Source organism: Myiozetetes cayanensis, unplaced genomic scaffold (assembly GCF_022539395.1).
Source record: "Myiozetetes cayanensis isolate MyiCay16 unplaced genomic scaffold, myiCay2020 scf33, whole genome shotgun sequence".
In the NCBI taxonomy this organism is placed as follows: domain Eukaryota; kingdom Metazoa; phylum Chordata; class Aves; order Passeriformes; family Tyrannidae; genus Myiozetetes; species Myiozetetes cayanensis.
Genome location: NW_026087555.1, coordinates 975,893 through 998,863, shown reverse-complemented (window position 1 = coordinate 998,863; position 22,971 = coordinate 975,893). Strand labels below are relative to the sequence as shown.

General features: G+C 35.6%; 1 protein-coding gene across 6 annotated transcripts in view; it reads right to left on the bottom strand.

The window, feature by feature from the left end:
* The window catches only part of LRBA (LPS responsive beige-like anchor protein), a 402,779-nt gene that overhangs the window by 265,720 nt on the left and 114,088 nt on the right, over positions 1–22,971 (bottom strand). For all 6 annotated transcript variants that reach the window (XM_050327298.1, XM_050327300.1, XM_050327299.1 and 3 more), the window contains one exon: positions 4,048–4,112. In XM_050327298.1, the coding sequence (XP_050183255.1) occupies positions 4,048–4,112 (65 nt within the window). The remainder of the gene's footprint in view (positions 1–4,047; positions 4,113–22,971) is intronic.

Here is a 22,971-nt window from a genome sequence, read left to right as displayed (position 1 = left end):
ACTTGTGAATGCCTTAAGTTTTGGGTTGCTTGGTTTGGTTAAGGATTTGAAAAAGCAAAGGAGAAGAAATTAAACATAGATTGTGCTGGTTTAATGAGGTTATCTTTTCACCAAACATTAAGTGATATTTTTTCAAAGCAACTGCTGCGTGAATATTCATTTACAAGTGGATAAAAATGTATGTATAGAACACTAGTCTGTAATTCTTTGGATGGTCAAGAAAACTATGCTTGAGAAAATTAAAATTAAGCATCTTCAAGAGTCTATTGAACTGAAAATTGGAAAGAATAATTGCTGCAGCATGCTTAGGAGACTGATCCCTCAACCCCTGCCATGCCAAACCCATTATCACCCCAAAGGGGATAATAACTGTCATGCCTAGTCTCAAGCTCGAGTACGTTTGTTAGTGCCCTGACTGATACAGAAAACAAGGTCCAGCATAAGAGATGCTTCACACTAAAGTGTGCTAATGAATCAAAGCGACAGGAGAGAGTTTTAACCTTCACAGAGCAAAGGAGTTGTTTGCTAACTAGTCAAGTAGAGAAAATAAGAGCCTAACAAAAGAGACATTTGTACATGCAAGGAAATAAAACAAAGCTGTTCGGTTGGTTTTTTTAAGTTCGTAAGTAATAGCTTGACCATCTTGTGCATAAGAAGGAGACATAATTAGTTCCAGGGTGAAAAAAGGAATCAATCTGAACACCTCTGAAGTCTCCTGGCCATGACACTGAACTAGATCACACCTAAGGCATGGTTCTGGTGAACAAATTCCCTCATCAGTAAGCTCTCAGGTTCAGGCTCCAAAACAGACTCTCCCTAAAGGGAGGACCTGAAGGTGAAAGGCAAGCACAAAGAATGAAATCGAGACTGACAGAAGTTCAGCAGGCTAAGGAAAACATTTTGCAACCTATCCTTCTGCTGCACAGATGGCTCAGTACGTGGAGATGCCATGGGTACAGGCACCTTTTTAACAAGGTTTCAAAGAGCATTAACAGTGTTCCCAGACATTACAATAACAGTGAACAATACTTACTCTTTTTTATTAAAAACAGATTAATGTTCAGTGTAGCAGTGTACTGACACTGATGTTTCTTTTTCTGCACAGAAAGAAGTTATTCTCCCATACCTGCTCCTCTACCTTTTCACTTATATTCTGTAGCTTCCTGGTTTTCTATGCAGGCTTTATCCTTTTTACTAAGCTTGTAAACTGTCCTTCAGGACTTGTGTGTTTCAGTTTACAGTTCTGTATTTCCATTAAAAAAGCCTCCTGTTTAGAGAGGTTTTTTTCAGTTCAAGATTCAAAATTTCACTGGGCACAAACCACTCAATTCTGCTATACACGTGGAGTGGATGTGATACACCTGGAAAGCCTGTGAGCAGCTGTGTGTGTAACACATTAGCTACTTGTGAACATGACAAAATTCAGACAACGACATTCTCAACGCAGCACACACACTGGAGACCTTATGAGTCCCAGGGAAAAACTTTCTGCACATATTTCTGTCCAGGGAACCCCAGCCAAAACACGGCGAGCCTAAACATAAAACTTTCAACTGCTGTGAGAGAGAGAGGTACATTCATACGTTTCACATAAAATCAAAAAAAAAAATACATTTGAAAGCAAGTACAGGAAGAGATTTATATCTCCTCTTCCAGACCAATTCCAGAAAGATTTTTTCAGTCATCTTATCTGCCTGATAAACAAAACTAGTAGAACACACCTCAAACTGGAATATCCTCTAGCATTGTTAATCCAAAAAACTAGTAATAAGTATCAGAAACAAATCGGTGGTCTACAAAGGTTACAGGATGAGCAAGATTTTCTCCACCAAGGCAGCAGACAACAGAAATTCTGTGACTCCACAAATTCTAGACAGTTCTTCCAGTCCTTAATTTTATTTTATTTATTCCAGCTCTCATTCCATGGTACCAATACAGATATCCTTCCTTACTTGCTGAACCAGTTCTGTCCTTTGTACAACTACCTTCTCTTCTTTTCTTGTGCACTTCTAGAAATGACTTAAAATTCAGCTTTTATTATACAACTATGCAGCTAAAGTCTGAATGGGTATCTATTTTCTCAAGTTTTAATTAAAAGATTTCAGCTTCTGGAGTTTCTAAGATTATAATGTTATGGTAAAAATACAGAAAAAAAAGCAAATACAATAAAATCCAAGGCCAGAAGTGTTTTAGTCTTAGTTTATGCCCAAGGAAAATAAATGTGAACTGCATAAAGAGAAGAAATACAGAATATAGTTCCTGTCATATAAGGGATAATAGTTTCATTTTAGTAAATGCTAAAAAGCCACAAAGCACTGCAATGACCGATTCAGCAATAACATTAAAGGTTCCTATAAACAGTAATGGAGGAAAATGGAGACAGATAAAAGGAGCCATTTTTAAGAAATTAATCCCTTCTTCTCTTCACCCTAATGAAAGTTATGTTCCCACTTTAAAAAAAAAAAAAAAGGCCAAAAAACAAAACACACCACTACAAAACACAACTCTGCTACAAGTCAGAAATGAAGTAACAATTACTTAGACGTTTTCTTCTAACCAAAACCACACTTTTCAGTCTTCAAGGGATCATTTGTCCCCGAGACAACCACTCTGCTCAGGCCAGACTATACGTTATTGATGTTGTTTATGGAGGTGGGGGAGTGATTCCATCTGTCTGTGATGGGCACTGCAGGTTTTGAAGAGAAAACAGTCAATTCCAAGCAGTTTACTGATTGAATGCTCTCTGAAAGCCTGACCTGGACGAGTGAATAGCTACCAGGTAACCGCTCCTTACAGTTCAGTCTCAGCAACTGATTTGTTCACGATAATCATCTTACACAGACGAACCTTACATTGTGGTTTACATGTGTGTGGGATCTCTATGTTATCTATGCTAATAAAACATTAATCAAGGGCCAAATTTATAGCAGGCATTTTGTAAGTAAGGTCAAGACAGGTCAGCCTCACATAATAGGAAACAACTACAGGCTAGATCTTAACACTGTAACTGAACACCCTTGTTACTTTACCTTGGCCCTTGGGATCAAGACTAGTAGCAAAATGTTTTTTCTGTCTGAGAATGGTGTTTCCCCTACCATAAACTGAAATGTAACCATCAAAATGGCCATTATTTTTATGTATCTCGAGAACATCTACACATTTTAAAAGAAAAATTCTCAAATAGCCATTTTCCCCTTTGCTACAGTGACAAAAAGATATTTATATAGCATATTAATTTATGTGATAAATGATTTTGTTTTTAATTCAGTAGCTGTTCTAGTCATGTAAAATTTATATTCTGTTGGGATTCTTATGAGCTGAAGTTACTAACAGAATTTAGGTTTAAAGAAATGGCTTTTCTTATAGCACTCCTTAGCTAATTCATTAAGACCTGTTTAAAAACGTCCTTTAAACAAAAAGTAAATATTGCTCTTATCTGCCTCAACATTCAATTCCTAATGAAGAAAATATTGATGGTTCTGAATAGTCACTACAAGTCAAAGAGCATGGCCTCATCACCTGCTCTGTCATTTTCTGTAAGTTCCAATAATATACATATGAAGTTATGGATAGAACATAAAACTAATTGGCAATATTAACAGATTTTTTTTTTCCTTAAAGGGACTCTCTTCTTTTCTATTTTATGAGGTAGATCAGAAATAAATGAGCAAACTGGAATCTAATTTTTGAGACAGAGGCTTATCTTACCATTCCTAGCTATAATGTCTCTCAAATATCAATTCCCTTTCTCAAGAGATTAGCTGAATACAAATTATAGTTTCAACATTAAACAGTACACAAGGACAGGAAGAAAGAAAATCCATGACACACAGATAAGCAAAATATTTAATGACACTAAAGAGCACTCAGATTCTGCAAAATCCCATGCACAGAATGGAACCAAAGTACTAAAGAATATGAAATCATGTTTGTGAAACCTAAAGAAAATTACACAAAAAGGAAAAAGAAAAACTATTTTAAAAAAATTTCAAGCCACACAACTTCCTGAAGGCTAAGACAGAGATGCTATCAAATATTGTGACTTACCTTCCTTCATTGACAAGCTCAATAAAGGCAAGGCCAGCATTCTTCTGTATAGAGTTTTGCCACTCCTGGGGGGGAAAAAAGGAGAGAAAACTATAGATGTATAAAAATAAAACTAAGAAGACACATTTTCAGCAATAAAAATGACACACTATTTCAGTTTTAGCAACTTACACCAGCGTTAGCAAACATACAAGGCATTAATTGTGCGCTAATCAGGAAGGAATGAATGCCAGCATGAAGGAACAGGACAGGATTGTTTACTCAAGGTCATATTCTGTTGAGGGGAGAAGAAAATACAAAAACATACCACAAAGGACTCCATCATTTTCTTTTGCTATGTCATGTGATAATTCTGAACTTAGCCTGGTTCACTGATGGTTTTTGTCTTACTGAATCCTGATAACGCTAGAAACTGTTTTATATTAATGCAAGGTTCATTCTTTAGACACAAATTTCTCTTATAGCTTGAAGTCTAGTTAGCATATTTGCTGAAAACAATCCTGACTCCAGCATCCCACAGCCACCTCTACTCAAAAAAAAAAAATCTGTTTACAATCCAAATATTGCACCATTAACACATACATCTGTTTCAAAAAAATTTAACATATTTTTGACACATTGAAATGATGGTAGTGGCAGACACACACGTGCAGCACATTCCTTAAACACAGTTGAACTCTGAATCACAGCAAAATTCTACACCTCTTAAACACGTAGGTGGGTTTTGCCTGGCCCCCATAAGAGACACAGTGGAAAGCAACCAACCCAGATGACCTGTCACTGGGGCTTGTTTCCCTCACTTGAAAGCTGTGGAGAACTGGTTAACAAAAACACAAAGTAGATTTTTAGTCCTTGACCAAGTCACAAGTTGACTGAGCTGGAAATAAGGGTAGTAAATGTGTAAACCTTGTATTTTGGCAAAAATGTAGAGGCATTTGAACAGACCAGGACAAATACAGCTCTCAATTTAAATTCTACAACTGTTCTAATCTAATGCAAAAGACTGATTCTGTAGCATACAGATAGTCAAGTTTCATGTGCAGCTTCCTTGACTTTTTAGTCTTTGTTGTATGAAATAATAATCCTAATGATTACCTACATCAGTACTTCTATCACTACGGTTCTTTTCAAAAACCTCATCAGCTCCAAGGCAGGCAGAAAGTGCAAAACTGCAAATATGTCAGACTTCAAGTTTCAGATTTCTGAAAGTAGGAGGTTTTAATATGCAGCATCATAGCAGGATTTTGCTGCTCAGTGTTGCAGAATCACTTTGTGTCAGTCAGTGACATAAAGGATTGCTCAAAACAAAAGCCACACACACAAAAGCCACTAGAACAATGTTGTTTATGTACAACAAATCCTGTCCACCCGTCCCACCCAAGGAAGATTTCCAAATTTGAAATGCAGGGGAATGATTGTAACTGATCTCTCGAGGCTTGATGTGTTCCAGGTCCAACACATTGTTTTACCACGTTTAAGCTGCAACAATGTAGTACGATTTTCAAGTAGTCAGATTGAAGAGTAGAATAATTAGACTTTGTGATGATTACTTTTTATGTAACTGGTTTATATGCATTAATAAAAAGTCAGCATTCTAAGCACCAGCTAAGTTCTGTTTCACATACAGGGGTTTGGGGTTTTTTTGAGGCTACATGAAGAAGCACCACTGGTCCTTACTGCTACATATATCTTACCAATATTTCTTCCATCATCCTTCCCCCAGTTCTGCCCTATTACCTTCTTATGGTCACCACTGCATGACTTCAAGTTAGCCTGGAAGATGCCTGAAGTGGCTTTAAGAAGCATTTATTCAAATGAAAAAAAAGCCTTTTAGCTTCTAACGTTCTCCACAAAATAACATATGCAAGTACTCGCTGTAAGAGTTTTGTCATTGTATTATCAGTTTCCAAATATTTAGCTTCATATGATGATAACAAACTATTCTGTTAGTTTAAATGTGAGAAAACTCAAGGAAAGCGGAATAATTTTTCCTTTTCTGACACTGTCCATCTGCTGTTCCGCTCTTTAAAGAACTCACAATAACACTTGAAAATTTAATTGGTGAAGATGGAGGCTGCCAAAAGTGAAAAGAAAGTGCATTTATAATGATACTTTTCAGCATTTTTCTCTGTATCAGACATCATCAAAGAAGGTGTTAGTCTAAACAATTTCATAAGTCACAGCTGAACACACCCTAAAGCTAATTTTAATAGTTGAAAGAAAAGACTAATGGTCTTCATCTTTCATGATCCACTCAATATTTCCCCACAGTATATGTTCACTCTCAAACAATTACACTCAGTATGCATATTGCATTATTATATCAACATCTTAGTTATCCATCTCCCAAAAGTATTAGGGAAAAAACACATTAAAAGCTTCAAACTCAACCACTAATGCAACTAAATAACTACAAAACACATTTCAGCACTTTCCTAAGGAAGGACTGTAAGGGAAGATCAACAAAGTCAATAATTTCATACCTGTTCTAAGCTGTACTTAATTGACCAGCATTTCCTACGGCTATAAATGTTTAGTAACTGAGAGACATAATCTAATTTTTATGCTTTTGGTCACTGCACGCTCAATAGTGAAGCAGGGAAAAAAACCAGAAGCACTAAACACTATCACAAATAGCTACAGCGAAAAATAACCATTACCACAAAGCAAACACATTTTATTCAAATACTATGTCTGATAAGGAGATTTCCTAACTTATTATTAATGTTTCACCTATTTCCTTAATAGGAACTATGAACAGCTCCCTAAGTACTCTAGACAAAATGCAAGTACTAGATCCTTTCCTGAAATGGGGCTTCAAAATTAATCTGAATTCTAATTTTGTATAGGATAACATGTTATATTTCCTTTATATACAACTCTGTCATAAGCAAAATTATATCCCAGTCTTCTATAGCTTTAATTTCATATCATCAACAAGTTTCATTAACACATTCTTACTGCTTGCACAAGGGTCATTAAATGAAAACATTAAACAGTAGTGGTCTTAAACCCCTCCTTTCAGAAACTAATAATCTCCCTCAAGGTTGATAACATGACCTGTTGTCCCATTTGAACCATGTTGGGGTTTTTAATCTATTTTACAGTGGGTTTTTCTAATTAACTCCAACTAATGATCACTCATACGACAGTACCAAGTGCTCTAATAAAACTCATAAATTACTACATTTACTTTTTTCTAGGAAATACAAACACCAACTAAATGCATTAGACCATAACTAACAATGAGATTAGTCTAGCAAATAGTCTTTAGTAATCATACATCCCATTTTATTTCATTGCAGCTACATGTGTATGTAGTTAATTCAGTCTTCAGATGCATTTTAAAAGTCTTTTATATTACTCGATCCTCATATTTCCTTTGTTAAAAATAAGGTATGTCTCTAATCATATGGCATCACTAGATAAGTGAAGGTTCCTAAAAATTTCTGCCTCGAACTTGATTTTTCCAGTGTCACATCTATTTATTTTTTTTTCCATTTGTTGTTGGCTTCCTACTCAGTCTGAGTATCCTTGTTCAGTTCTAACACTTCAGGAAACTCTTATTTACTCAAACAGGCCTGGCCAAAAGCTTTTTCTACCAGCAGTGGACAGTAGGAGCCAGCTTCAAAACAAAGAATTGGGTGATTCTTTACACAAAGAGAATAAATATATTGATATTGCTTAAATACACAGAAATTCCATCCAATTCAGAAAATACCCTGAGCAAAAAATAGCTGGAGAGTGGAAAAGTATTACACTTGCTTGTCCTGGTTTTTTTTCTTTTCGAGCACCTCTTTGTGTCTGTAGTTGGAGATAGGACAGACAACAAGCAAGGTGGAGCCTTCATCTAACTCAATATAACCATACCTAAGTTGTAATCACTCCAACAAACACCAAGAAAATTCTGTTGATCAATATTTTTGTTGGTTTGCAATTTCAAGTGCTTGCCTGCAGTCAGCAAATGGACATATTCCTGCTCACCTGTACATTTTAAGGAAAAATATAATCCCATTTCAAACAATTATGACAGGAGGGTTGGACCTAGATGATCTTTAAAGTCCCTTCCAACTCAAACCACTCTACAATCCCATGAATTACCCCAAAATATACATTCTTCAAGCTATATAAAAGCATTTGCAAGATCAACCCACCAACTGGTCTGATGGCTAACAATTAAACATGGATCTTGAACAGAATATTTAAAACTTTTGCAATATATGAAAACTGTTCTATTTTCAACTGTAACAAACGGTACTACTACTTTCGCTCATGTACACATACATGCTCCTTAACAATTCATTTTTCTCAGAAACTTAAAATAACTTCCTTCTAACAAGTTTAACACATTCTACAATGAAGAACTGTATCTAGCAGTTGAAACACACGATAAAGAGCAGGGGAAAAAAGGGGTAAATTCTTTCCCAATCCATCCTTCCCATAAAGCTGGTGGAGTTTCAATAATTTATTTTGGTTATGAAACAAAGGAAAAGGATGACTTTGGTACTGACAACTATGAATGGAACACTAAGGAGCAGGGTGGGAAAACTTGTTAACATATGACTAAGAGACATATTATATCCTAGAGTAAAGGTCAAATCTGCATGAAAAACTTGTTCATAGAGAGATATACTAATCTTTAAGTGCCTAAAGTAAACTATCAAGAGCTTTTCAGCAGTGTTTGCACTTGGTGTCAGCACTCTCTCAGCACCACATCCACTACAGGCTTGAATGAACTCAGCAATAAAGAACATATAGTGAAAAGTAGATCATATCTCAGCTGGGTTCTTCATAATTAAAAAAAGTCTGACTACATGTTAAGTAGAATATCTGCAAACATAAATTACTTTTAAAGGTTGAAGCCTGCTTAAATTATTTTAATCTACAAAACACCATTGAAAAAAATTAAAACCAACATGGAATTATGGGAAATCATATCTAGAAATTATGCAGCAATTTAAGATCAAAATTAGCACATGCCAAGTAATTATGAAAGAGAAACATTTTGCAAAGATGTGACATAAATTATTGTAAGACTAGCACAAAAATACATTTGAGACAAAGTTATCCAGTATTCATACAGACATACCTGTATGTTCAGATAAAATTTAAGACCACAGATAAATAATGACAGAACTATCACAAACTGACTGAGAAAAATAATTTCAACAATTATATTCATGGTCCTTTCTCTACAGAACATCACCACTGTTGCTGAATCCTGACACAAAGTGAGAACTTGTAAAAATATTTGCCAGTCTCCTAAAAATTCAGAACTCCTTACCAGGGGCAAAACCTTATCAAACAGGCTTGGATTTATTGAAATTTGAACAAAGGTTTCTCTATGAAAGCTTCAACATTGCATCTAGGTAACAAGCCAAGCTATCTCACTAATCAATACAGAGGTTTTGATTTCAGTAAGGGTGATAAAAGTTACTCTAACCCTGGCCAGCTACAAGCTCTCAACAGATGATCATCATTAGGGCTCTATCGGGGTTCCACATACTCAGGCTGTACAAATGTGTCCTATTAGTACATGGTCTGTCTGTTTGGCAACTCCGGCCCTAAGACAAATGGCAGCTGCTGCCCTTCAAGGTCTGAAGTCAAGTCCTCCGGGAATCTAAAAGCCCAACTGGAAAAATCAAGGCCTGTTCATTAGAGACTGCTCCAGGGGAAACTTGCAAGGCTGCCATTAGAACTATATAAAAGAGCTAATTATTTTTATAAGACTTTTAAAACTATCAAAAACACTCAGTTATAATAAAAAGTATTTACTGCTGGCATTCCATTTAAAAGACATTGCTTTTTGTCAGAAAATCAGCTAGTGACAGTACACAACTGAAGGCTTTGTATTAAAAATTTTAATGAGTCTGCTAGGAGAAAGTTGTGTAAAAATGAACTAGATGAGATAGCTTTTCCAGCAAAGGTATAACACCAAGCCTGCTGTTGTGGGAAAACATCCCAAACACACTCATATCTAACTAATGAACTATAAAGGTGGGCTGAGGTTGTGCATCTGTGGCACTCTGTCCATGAAAAAGACAAGAAATTCAAGAAACAAACACGTTCGGTGTTGCAAAACTGACTGAAAAGAATAAATAACATTCTTGTTTCAAACCTATGCTATTAAGGAACAACTGAACATGCTGCAGCACACTTTGTGTATTGACAGATCTGTCAGAAAGGCACAAGAGCCACTTGGTATCAAACACTAAGACTGAGTAGGAAAAAAAACCAAAAACGACAAGTTTTGCCTCTGAAAAAACATGGAAACAAAGATTATAACAATTGCCACTTTCATAAAATATACTCTGGCGAAAAGTTGGAACGTGACCTTTTTTTTAATTCATAGCCACAAAACTTTTATTATTTAAACTATGAAACCGAATCAAAGTTTCTTAAAACGAAATATTTTCCCAGCTGCACAGTGTGTGACAACACTGTATTGAATTCTAATGTTATAATAGATCACCGCTATAGAGTATTTATTACAAATCTTTCAGAAGTGCTATATGAAATTCATTAGTGTTCCTTAATCAATTCTTGGACCAACATGCACATTAGCTTCCAACAGCCTAATTCAAAAAAGCAATTACAACCCTAGTCCTTATGTAAAAGGACAACAGAAAGAAGCTATGTTAAACCAGTTTAAAAGAATGAAAATGTAAAGAAAACAGATTAGGAATGATTTATATCAACGCCTAGTGCTGAAGTTAATTACAACTAACCCAATAAAATAGTGCCTTTATTATTGTACAGCAAGTAATAACCCTAGACGCAGAAAACAGAACTCTTTGCTGACTTTGCTGCATGCTCAATTCCACAGCACACTACATTAAGAATTAAAGAAGTAGTAAATAAGCCATACAGAAACAGCAGGTTTTTAACCAAAAGCAGAAGACTCCCCTGCTGTTTAACCATGTGGGTTATTCCATGTAAACAGAGCTTCCTATAAACTAGTATTATGTTGTTAGTGGTAAATGCCTAAAACTATAATGAGAGTTTAATTTCAATACTTAAAACTTAAGAGTTCAACTCACAATAAGTTTTTACAGATTCTGAAAATAAATTATACACATATATAGCTGGAGTAGTTTGCATACTTAAGTACCAGATTCTTCAGTAAAAATGCTACATTAAAAACCTTCAGCTTGTCAGACAATGCCTTTTATGCTATGAGATTACTCTCAAAGTGACAACTGTTGTCTTTCCTACAAACTATGCATGCAAATCTCTCATAAAAAATACAGTTTCATGTAAGACACAGTACATAAAACGTTGCAGCATATACAATCTTTAACAATTACACACAGTCAGAAAAATCTCGAGATGGGTTGCAGTTGTCGCAATTTATGCTGATACCAAATATTCTTTAGCAATAAATGAAAACTTAAATAACTTAATCTGAAAGTTCATATATTATTATGAAAATATCGCTGTCTGCATAAATAAAAATGATATCAATAATAACTATCACAGCATAAAAGCTGCATATCATCACCGCTCAAACCTAATTTTTGTACCTAGTTTCAAAAAAGTAGGAAAAACTGGGGAAAAATTAAATTATTTCAGGTCCACAGTTTCTGACGTAGGAAGCAATTTGCCTGGGCAGCTTTTCCCTTTCTCTCTCCCACTAGCAGGCTGTTGCCATGACTCCTCGTGAAACAAAATTAGGGGTCAGGTTTGAGTTCATCTAGCAGCAAACCTTTTCCACCGCAGTTTCCTCTTCAGGTTCTTTAACCATCGGCTATTTTCAAAGCCAAGATGAAAGACTGGCTTCAGAAACAATAGGAACAGGAATCTTAAAAATTAATTGAGAATACAAAGTACCAAGCAGTTCTGTAAACATGCAGCAATGGAAAGCATGAAGCTGTAAATTAAAGGAGACGGAAAAACAAAAGTGAGGAAAAGGAACAGCACAAGATTAACAAAGGGAACAGATCCAAATAATTGTGTTGCAGACACAGCAACACTTTTTATATGAATAAAGGAAAATAAATTGAGGAATAGCAAGAATATAAGGCAACTGACTCTTGATTTCATTGGTTTTTGCTTAACTGTGATGGTCATTTGAGATTTTGTAAAATCACTGAATGGAAAAAAATTGGCTTTCTAGGTAGACTACTAATTTTAAGAACAAAAAAATCACAGCAACTCATTGCTGCACAGTTGCACTCGTAGTGATGGACTGACCCCACCCATAGCAACATTCATCATCACCACCAAATAGCAGCAACCTTCTTGCTCAAAGTTTTTAGCTTTAAATAAATGAATTTAGCTAGTGAAGAACTCAGTAATATACACAGTGAACACTGGTTTTGGAACCATAAGGCCCTTTGTACGGCAGGTGGATCAGAACGAGATGATCTTTAAGGTCCCTTCCAACCCAAACCATTCTACCGTTCAATGATTCTACACTACCCTTTTCCCCAAATGTAGCTTAGTTTCAATTTAAATTCTCATAACGATGCATGCAAACAATAAATAAGATTCCCACCATCATTGTACCTTTGAGGGAACAAAACCAAAGTATGTAAGCCAATCCCAGCTCTTCACTCAAAGGACAAGACATCCAAACCTGGCCATTGTTATTCCCTTGGGCAATCCTATCCTAATGCAGATCTTTTCTTAAAAGATTTAGGGAAAATGAAGCTAGCTCAAATAATAAAAAAAAGGCAGAAAAACTAATGAATCTCTTCCAACATTACTTTCCCTTCCTCATCCTGCATCTGTTGTCTTCCCTTAGACTAAAACATCATACACAACACACTGCAGCACAGGGCTCTATTCTCACATTTCCCTACATGCTGCTAGCATAAACTTGATAAATAATAATTTTCTGCTCCTTTCACTACAAATCCTCCCCTACACTCATCAAGTAAATTTTCCAAAAGAAAAATGTAAATGTTTTAAGTATAAATAAATGTCTTTGGAACTATTCAAAGAGTACTGGAAAACCCAGTTGATTCTTCTGAATCAAATATGGTTCAGAACTAGGATCTAATACGTAACAGACATGCCCCTCAATATCACGATTTCTGCATAATTTGAATTATGAGTTTTTAGTAACTGAAACAAGTTATTTATTGGAAGATTAGTGTGTCATCAACAAACTTTGATGAGACAGGCATTTTCCCAGTTGCAGAAACATGCAAAAAGGCACACATGAATATAAATAAGGCTAAAAGTTAAACAATACACTGAAGAGCACCACTATCCAACGTTTCTCCTGGTAGAACTTTAGGTAAACAGCACTTCTCCCCAAAACATGAGTTCCTTAAGCAGTGTTGCTTGGAAACAGACACACATTATTTCATTTATTAACATGAACAAAAAAGTTCACATATTCGTCATTAGTATTAAATCAGCAACAAGGATTGCTGCTCACTGAACTTTCCATAATCTCATACCCCTCCCCTCAGCTAAACCTCTTTTCATAGTCTCAAATTAAACAGACTAGCTGTAAAACAGCAGGGTGTCAAATTAAAGCACACTTTATTTTCAGAGGTCTCCACACTTCGCGGCTGACTTCCTGTCAGGAAGAGTTCCATTTCAGTGCAGAGCCCCATCAGCAGGGAGCTCACAGAATTAAGTGCCAGTTGATATTACTTTGTTTTGCATTTACCACCCATGAGAATATTGTTCAAAGATCTAGTTATAAAGTCAGCATGGTATCATCCTTCTGACTAGACTGCCAAGCCACAGGGTGTGCTCTCGCTGCACAAAACTCACCTTAAATGGTGGTGTTTTTTTAAGACCTAGTGTGCTGGTGAAGCAACAGGATGCCTTTTTTCTTCAGAGAAGTCTTGCTTCTGTAGCTAAATTATGTTCCCTTAGTTTTAAACATCTGCAGCAGTGTACATTCATAGAAATGAAGCTGTCCCATTCCTCTATCACACCCCCATGATTCACATTTACATTAGACAATCCACACTCCTCCCTAGACATAAAAATGCACACATTAATCAAACAAATTCCCAGCAACACACCTTTAAAGGTTATTACTTTTAGCTGTAGAGGATATGTTCTCCATTAAACTCACACCAACAACTTGTCCTGGATTCCTGACCAAATGCAAATAATTTTCAATTCATAAGAGAATTTTTCTTCATATAAGCCTATTCTATTTGAAAAGTCTGTAGAACAGCCACTAAAGATTGTACTTTGTTAAAAAAAAAAAAAAAAAAAAGACCTGGGAGGAAAAATCCTTATTTTCCCCACAGAATTCTGTTTTAGTAAGAAGAACTTAGAGAAGTTCATCTCTCCCCACTCCAGTGTGGCTAACTGTTTCTAAGAATGGTTTTGTGGTTTTCAGCCCCATCTTTTATTCTTCCAACCGAAGCTTGCACTATCATGTTGAATTCTCCAAGTGTCTTGTCCCAAGAAACAAAGCTTCACATCAGTCCACACAAAAATATCATGGCTTTACTACACATATCCATTTGTACCTCTCTAAACACCTTCTAGTATATAGCACTTGAGCATCTTGATTTTTTTACATATTTTTTTTAATTTTTGTTCAAAACCACAATTACTTCCCACACAGCAGCTGTGTAGCATAAAGAAAAAAAAAAACTGGCCCATTCACACTACTTTTTTCAGTTTGCAGCTGATATAACCTGCTTTTGTCGAACACTTCAACGTACAGTGGCTGCAATTGCAGAGGGCATTTTCTAGTGGGTCTAGAGCAGGCCTAGACTAAACAACCATTTAAACTATTGTTTTGACGATTAGTTATATCTAATATGCAGAAACATCAACCTCATATAATGAAAGTATAATATACCATCTGTTCTTCTGTTTTTCTCATACTAAATGTAACACATCATAGTTTTTGCTCATCTTAAAATCCCACATCGTAGATTTCATCTGCCAAGTGGAGAATGAGTAAACCTTTAAAATCTCCTCCTAGACTAAGTATTATGGAAAGATATAAGGAGGTAAAGCCAAAGTACTAGCTCACACACTTTAACTACTGTGAATACTACCTGCCAGGATACAACTATCAAGTGGTTATTGCATCATGAAGTCAAGGAAAGGTCACTTATTATTCATGCAGTATGGGCAAATTATTCTCATTACATTCTAACCTATTTCCACACTTAAGGTAAAAGCAAAGTTATAAACATCTTTGATTTCTACTGCTCAGCAAACTGTCAATATACATTCATCCACTCCACAGAACATTGTTTTTCGCATGAGTCTATCAAAATTAAATTTTTTTTAAGTTTAGCCAGTGATGGACACACAGATATTTTAAATGGCCTAACTGTAAGCCATGCGAACAGCAAACAAAGCACATTATTCCTGAAGCCAACAATGACATCTAAGAACAAAGTTCAAACAGATCTTAAGCATAGTGAAGTGTGAACTTTAGTGATCATTAAGAAGAATAAGAGTTTGAAATAAACTCCTCTTTAAACATATTAGGGTGCTCTCCAAGCAATTCCATGGAACTCAACAGATTAAGTATTGCAGGCAATTACAGGCAATTAAACTTTCAAACAATTTAGAAAGCAACAAAAAATTGAGGTAGGAATGGCATTCCAAGAGACAAGTTTTACATTGTGCTGAGGTTTCACACAGACTGTATTACAATAATCTAGTTCTAGATAGACAAAATCTACATAGTGCTTTAGTCAAAGAAAAAAAAAATACATTCAGCTAATTTAAATGTAATTTCAACATACTCCAGTTGAAAGAAAAGGTTTTCCCAGCTGTTTCCATTTATTTCAATCTTATCAGATTTGCACTTCAGATAGTTATCTGCCAAACTGATCTCCAGTTTCAAACACTTTGAATGTATAACACAGTTCACTGAAGCAAGGACCAAAACATCCACAGCACATGTAATCCATTTGTAATTATTCCAAGTACTCTGCTCAGTGGCATATACCAAGCATGAAAGTTGTCAATACCCATTTTCAGCACCCAAAGGGAAACACTCAGAGAGGGAAGAAAAACTTCCACTTAGGAAGGAAAGAAGTTATAGTATGAATAAACTTCCAGATATATCTCATGTAAGGAAGAATTCAAGCAATCTAGACAATAGATTTGATAATGTAACCCTCTGCTTTGTGAGAAGGAAACTTACTGAAAAGATAGTATCTAAAATCCAAGAAACAAAGGATGGCATTCAAGGAGTCTGGATTCCACAGTCATGCCCACCCACATTTTCCAAGACTTTCATTCACTTTCTCCAGAGTTAATCCTACTGATCAGTAGCAAAACAGCTCACTGTGTTTATATCAAGTGTCTTGCAGTTGAAAGAAAAGGTTTTCCCAGCTGTTTCCATTTATTTCAATCTTATCAGATTTGCACTTCAGATAGTTATCTGCCAAACTGATCTCCAGTTTCAAACACTTTGAATGTATAACACAGTTCACTGAAGCAAGGAGCAAAACATCCACAGCACATGTAATCCATTTGTAATTATTCCAAATACTCTGCTCAGTGGCATATACCAAGCATGAAAGTTGTCAATACACATTTTCAGCACCCAAAGGGAAACAGTCAGAGAGGGAAGAAAAACTTCCACTTAGGAAGGAAAGAAGTTATAGTATGAATAAACTTCCAGATATATCTCATGTAAGGAAGAATTCAAGCAATCTAGACAACAGATTTGATAATGTAACCCTCTGCTTTGTGAGAAGGAAACTTACTGAAAAGATAGTATCTAAAATCCAAGAAACAAAGGATGGCATTCAAGGAGTCTGGATTCCACAGTCATGCCCACCCACATTTTCCAAGACTTTCATTCACTTTCTCCAGAGTTAATCCTACTGATCAGTAGCAAAACAGCTCACTGTGTTTATATCAAGTGTCTTGCAGTGTGCAGGAGAAGGTAGAAGCCCTAAATTTTATGCCCAAGATCTTACAGAAAAGAACTGATGTCTTCATATATCAACAATCAAAGAAGGAAATGGCAATTGAGAACAACACAGATGAATCACAGTGTTGCTTTTACAGATTGAGAGAGCTTAATTTCTTTCAAAACTGGGCTCTTCCACATGCCTGGTGAATGCCCTTAAGCTGCTGGACTACTCACTACTTTGGGAGGGTATGTTGAAATTCTTCCTCTGACAGATTATTCTACCTGGTGATAATAACAACTGTTACCTGAAACATCAATTGAAACTTAAGCCCTTTTTGTCCCAGGAGAGCACTCGGAGAGCATGGCCACTGGCTACTGTGGGGTTTACCTTCCACTCTCTCTGGTTCTGACCACAGTCTCCACTCTGCAAAACTAAGACACTGTAGATTAAAATATACATTGCAGAGGGGAAAGAATAACAAGAGTTTTGGAGAAAGAAGCAGTAAAACCTCTTCACTGGAAGTTTCCTGAAATAGCACTATACATAAAGCTCAGTAGACATTTCCCAACTACTTTCCATCCAACAGCATCCTAAAGAAAATCAGGATAAGGATCTTCCATTTTGTGTTGCAGTTACAAGGGCCATGTAATATTTGTTATTACACTGCACTAGGAACGTCCCTACTACTGTTCGCATAACAATTAATAACGTGCCTGGCAATCCCATATTTTGAAATGTTAAGATCTACACAGTTTTATTAATATGCCTGGTTTCCCTTGGGATGAAGCACATCTGAGGCAGCTTAAGAATCTAAATAACCCATAGCAGAGCAAGGTGATCTTGGATATTCGCTTCCTTCCACAGTCACCTCATCCCTACAAACATCTCAGTTAGCAAATATTCTTCCAATCCTCAAATTCTTCAAAAGAGCACAAGGAATAAAAAAAAAGCACACTATAAAGTCTCTGGTAAAGTGTTTTTCAGTGTATCTCAACACAGTGCCTTCATATTAAATTAGAAACACTGAATACTTCACAGCTTTGCAAGCAAAGTTAGCAATACAAGGTCATGATTCATGCAACGTCTTCTCCTTAACTTCACAATTTAGACTTTGGTAAATTCTTTTTTTTGCTTGTTAAGATCTACATAATTTTCATTTCCCTAATAAATTTATGGTTCTAACCATTTTATCATGAAAGCAATCTATCATTCAAGTGTTTGGGGTTTTTTTCTGATTCAAGTACAGTTACATGAATCTTTGATAAAGACAAAGATCCTATTTGCAGAAGTTCACACTATACAGAAAAAAAAAACCTTCCCACTCCCGATATCTTCTAAATGCCTTTTAAAAGACAATTAGAGCATGTATTACAGTTGATAGAAGATCATTTGACACCCTACAAAATCCCTTTAAAATCCACCCAAACATACATATTTTTTTAAAAATCACATATCTAAATGGAGATCAAATCCTTTTTAAACATATTTTCGGCTGTTATAGCATAAAGTGATTAGATGGAAGAACATTATTGTGATTGAAAGATCGTCATCTAACACTTGGGGTACATAAAAAGTACCCAAACAGCATTTATTCTCTTCATATCTAAACCTCTTCATATAGTTAAGAGTTTTGATGAATCTGTTGAGTTCAGCTGCCATGGTATCACAGGGACATCAGTCTTTAGATAACGTACAACCAATTCAATTAAAACTTCATAGAGATCACTATAGTTATCCATCACATCAAACTGCACTTAAAAGTGAATTAAGAACCAGCGCAGATCACAGAGCATCAGCATAAAGTGTTCCCTCTGCAAGCAACTGAAAACCTGCCATCTTCTACATCAACTAAAATCTCCAAGTTATTCAAAGGCTTACCACATTTTAGAACATGCTGTAGAAATCCCTTCCTGAGGTAATGAATTTGGATCATTGATACAAAGCTTTTTTTTTTCTGAGCAGAAGATACTCATAAAAGCCTGAAGATCCTACTGCAGTCCCACAAACACCAAAGTAATGGGGTGGAAGTGAAAGGAGGATGTGAGAAAATTCTGCTCAAAACGTAATTACTATCCTATTGCTCTCCCTTAGGGAAAATAATGCTATCATACTGTTTGTATGGGTGCATGACTGCATGGCACATGTTGATATTGCTCAAGATACTGCCCATGCAAGAGATGTATCTTGACTTCTTTAGGAGCAATAGAATTTCTTCGCAAAGGGGTTTAGTAGCATATGAAAGATCAATACTAAAGAAATACCTTAGGCAAAAATTTCACCACTTAACCAATGATAACTGGACTAGAAAAAAGAGAGTTGATGACCTGTAAGTTTACCTACCGAGGCAGTAAGAGCAACTTTCACAGTGTAAATTTTTTTCTTCTTTAATATTACTAATCAGCCCCTGCTGTATTTTTAAAATGCAAAGGGTACGGCCCTGGATCAAGCTTTTCTCTCCAAAAAGTAACTCCAAAAACTCTCAGCACAGCACGTGACATGTTCAGCCATAATCACATTTCAGTGGGCCATATGAGCAGATGCTACCTCTGCACACAAAAAAATCTGGAGTACCAGGGTTTATGCTTCCCTCTTCCATCTCCTCATGAAAGACATACCTTATCAAGGCCCAATATACATCTAATAGCTAAGGCTATGTAGTTATATTGCAATATGTCATATTAATATTTCTCAAAGATAAATTAACTAGAGATTAAATGTATTAAAACATTGTTCCTGGTTTTATATATGCCATGAGCTATCAGGAATGCACTTTTAGTTATTTTGAAACAACACTGGACAGAGGAAGGAGGAACCAAGAAGATTATACAAGAGCTGAACAGTATTTGAGTCAGTCTAAGTTTAGATTCAGTAGAAAAAAAGCTCTTAAGTCAAAGATGAATCTGACAAGAACCATCTAATTAGTTCTCTCACACATATTCCACTGGTTTACTACAGAAAGAAGCATTTTTCAAGTGTCAAAGATTTTGTAAATTCAAAGGCATCAAGGAAAATTATGGAACCTATTTTGTACCGTTTCACCTTGGAGCTACCACAATAGGACAAATGCTTCATGCACATGAACAGGAAAGAAGTATTTTTAATCCCTTCATGAGAGAGAAGGGAAGATCACAGTTGTTCCTACTTAGTTGTGTATTTCAAGAAGATATCTGACAAAGGAAAGGAAGCACAGTAGCATATTTGCTTTATGGATATGCACTCAATTCACACAAGCCCCCTTTGCGTTTTAGGCACAGAGTCCTTTTAGATGAAAATGCTTTCTTTGGGGGTGACATCAGTTTCCCCGTGCAGAAGTCTTGCCTCACAATTGCACGTGAGCACCTTCAACATCCTGATGTCACTCATTTAGAAGGGATAACAGAAGCAGGACTTCTCTCTTTTGGCTGGTTTAATTACCCCGACAGGATGCCAGCCCAGACGAGATGGTGCTTCCAGGTTCACTGTACTGTATGCATTTCTGATAAATGGGAAAAGAATAGATGACCTGGCAGAAGGCTCAGACAATAACATGTGATTTACAGGACATGAATGCAGCTACTATAAGATTTATCTGACAGCCCTCTCCGATAGTGGACTGTTGAGTATCCGATGGAATGATTTCTAGTCTGGAAAGTCTGCTACTGAGTAGCCATACACATTATTTATTTATTAGATGTTTTGGGTTGAAACCATTTTTAAATGATGCACTTCACAATGCTCGGCCATAAATTTAGTTTTAAACCCTAGAAGGGAGGTAGTGTTATTGGAATGTGTGTCAGACTGAATTAGGATGAGCAACACAACGCTTTTATAAAGTGGCCTTGAATGCAACGTCGATTCTTTCAAAAATGATATTAATGTCAAATAAGCAGGAACACTTTGCAGTAATATTAAATGAAGGATTCTTTATGTTTTGATAGATTTATAGAAATGTAAGTACACACACAGAGACACGTCTCAAAATGCAGTGTGTCTATCAAAAACCTGGTTTTGTCTTAGAAAAAGTTTTTTGTGTGTATATCAAACCACCTGTTTCTCTTTTTGCCTCTGTTAAATACAAAGCAATATACCAACATGCAAACACTAAACAAATACAAAAGCAACGGTCTTTTTCCATATGCCTAAATACATGAAATTTAAATAAGAAAAGAAATTAACCAGGTGTCACAAATAGCTACACGGAACGGTACCACTTCATTTTTTTTGATATCACTTCAGCTAGGAAAGAGCTTTACTTTCACATTTTTATGAAAAAATTACCTGTGTGATATTGTTATGCTATTTTGCACTTCTGAGGAAAAAAAAACATATTTCAGCCACAAATCTAAATAAACATCAGGAAAAAGTCAAATGTTTAAGAAAAGACAATCCAACGGCTTACATTGGATGTACAACACTTAAAATGAATTTTGAGAAGAGGTTATCTTACAAACACCAAAGATTAATCAAAGCAATCTTTCAATTTCATAAAGTGATGGCTGACAAATTTGTGAAGTTTTAAATCAAATTTGCAGATACTTACTTTGTAACTATGCCACATTATTTATGTGATTAAAAACTGGTTTTTGACCTGATCTTTTGATCTTTGGCACTTCATCCTCTCCATCTCCTCTTAAAAATTAATTAAAATTTTAGCAAAAGGATATCACTTCATTTCCCACCCTATCTTGCAGGGACAAAAACAGAAAAGAAAAAGAAAAAAAAAAAGAAAAAAAATCAATCAAGCTCAACCCCATCTCCTCCCAGTATCTGTAAAATGTCGGCTTGAAATTCAATTTCATATCTCTCAAGCTTTCATGTAGCAAAAGACAGTTCACTTCTTAACAAAATAAATCACTTCTGTGATTGCCATGCTGACCTCTTTGAATTAGGAAAATTCAAAGTGAAAAATGTAATTATCACCCCCGAACAATCTGTATACATCTGGAGCTAATTTTAGATTCATTTCTCACATCATTTTTCATATTCTGCCAAAAATTACAGCTGCTATGCAACTTTAAAAAGACTTTGAGGTCTTGGCAACTTTATTGGTTTATTTCCACTATTTCACAAAGAACAACCTCGGTCTCTGCAACCAGCACTGCTGAGCAATCACGATACCTTCAATTTGATTAGATTAGCATTAAAGTGGCATTGTGACACATATGACAAATAGATGCATTAGAGCACGTCATTTATTCCTTATCCTTTCCACTTCCCAAAACCAAACAAGTGACGTACAGTACAGAGCACAACATGATTTTAAGAAAGATTAGATTACCCTACCAAAAAAAGAGGGAAAGGTCAAGCACTAATTACTGATACAAGAAGCATGGATACTAATTTTTTTAAATGGCAATATCAAGTTGTCAGACACACATTTAATACTCAGATTATTTTTACTCTAGCACATTAATGAATGAACGGTAAAATTTGTACACAGATTTCTTGGTAGCAAAGATTCTTTTCTAATCTAAATCAGCTGCAAGTTCATATTCTAAAAGTTATGAACAACGTTCACTTCCAGTACAGTCATACGTAAATTAACAATCTCTAAATTCCAAAAGTTCCATGAGGAATATTAAGTTTCTTTCAGTGTAAAAAGATATTGCATTTCCTGAGGAAGATGGAAAAGTAGATGAGCAAAGTTCTAGTTACATTCATTAATAATAACCTCACTAGAAAACATAACTACTCTTCACTAGTTCATTGTAAAATCTATTAGGTGTAATCTCCAGAAGTAATTGTTCTTATTGCACTTTATTGACAATGTAGACTATCGATTTTTCACACCTTCTATGATTCTTTCATTTGTATTCATGAAATGTCTATCAGCACACTCTAAATAAATTTGGCAATATAGGCACTAAAACGAATAAATCGATGTGAAGAAACATTAATTTTGCATTATCCTTATTCGTCAGGCAAGCAAACCATAAGGGTTGTAAATGAAGGTCAAAGGTTTTGAAATGGGTCAGAACCCTTGACCTCCAGACCAATACCATTCCCATTAAAAAAGGCTATTTTAAAGTTTTAAGTAGGGGAATTTACTACCAGAAAGGTATAATTTTTAAGGCACCAAAAGAAGGGCTCAATAAAAACAGTCTTCTGTTTAATTACAAAAAAAAAAAAG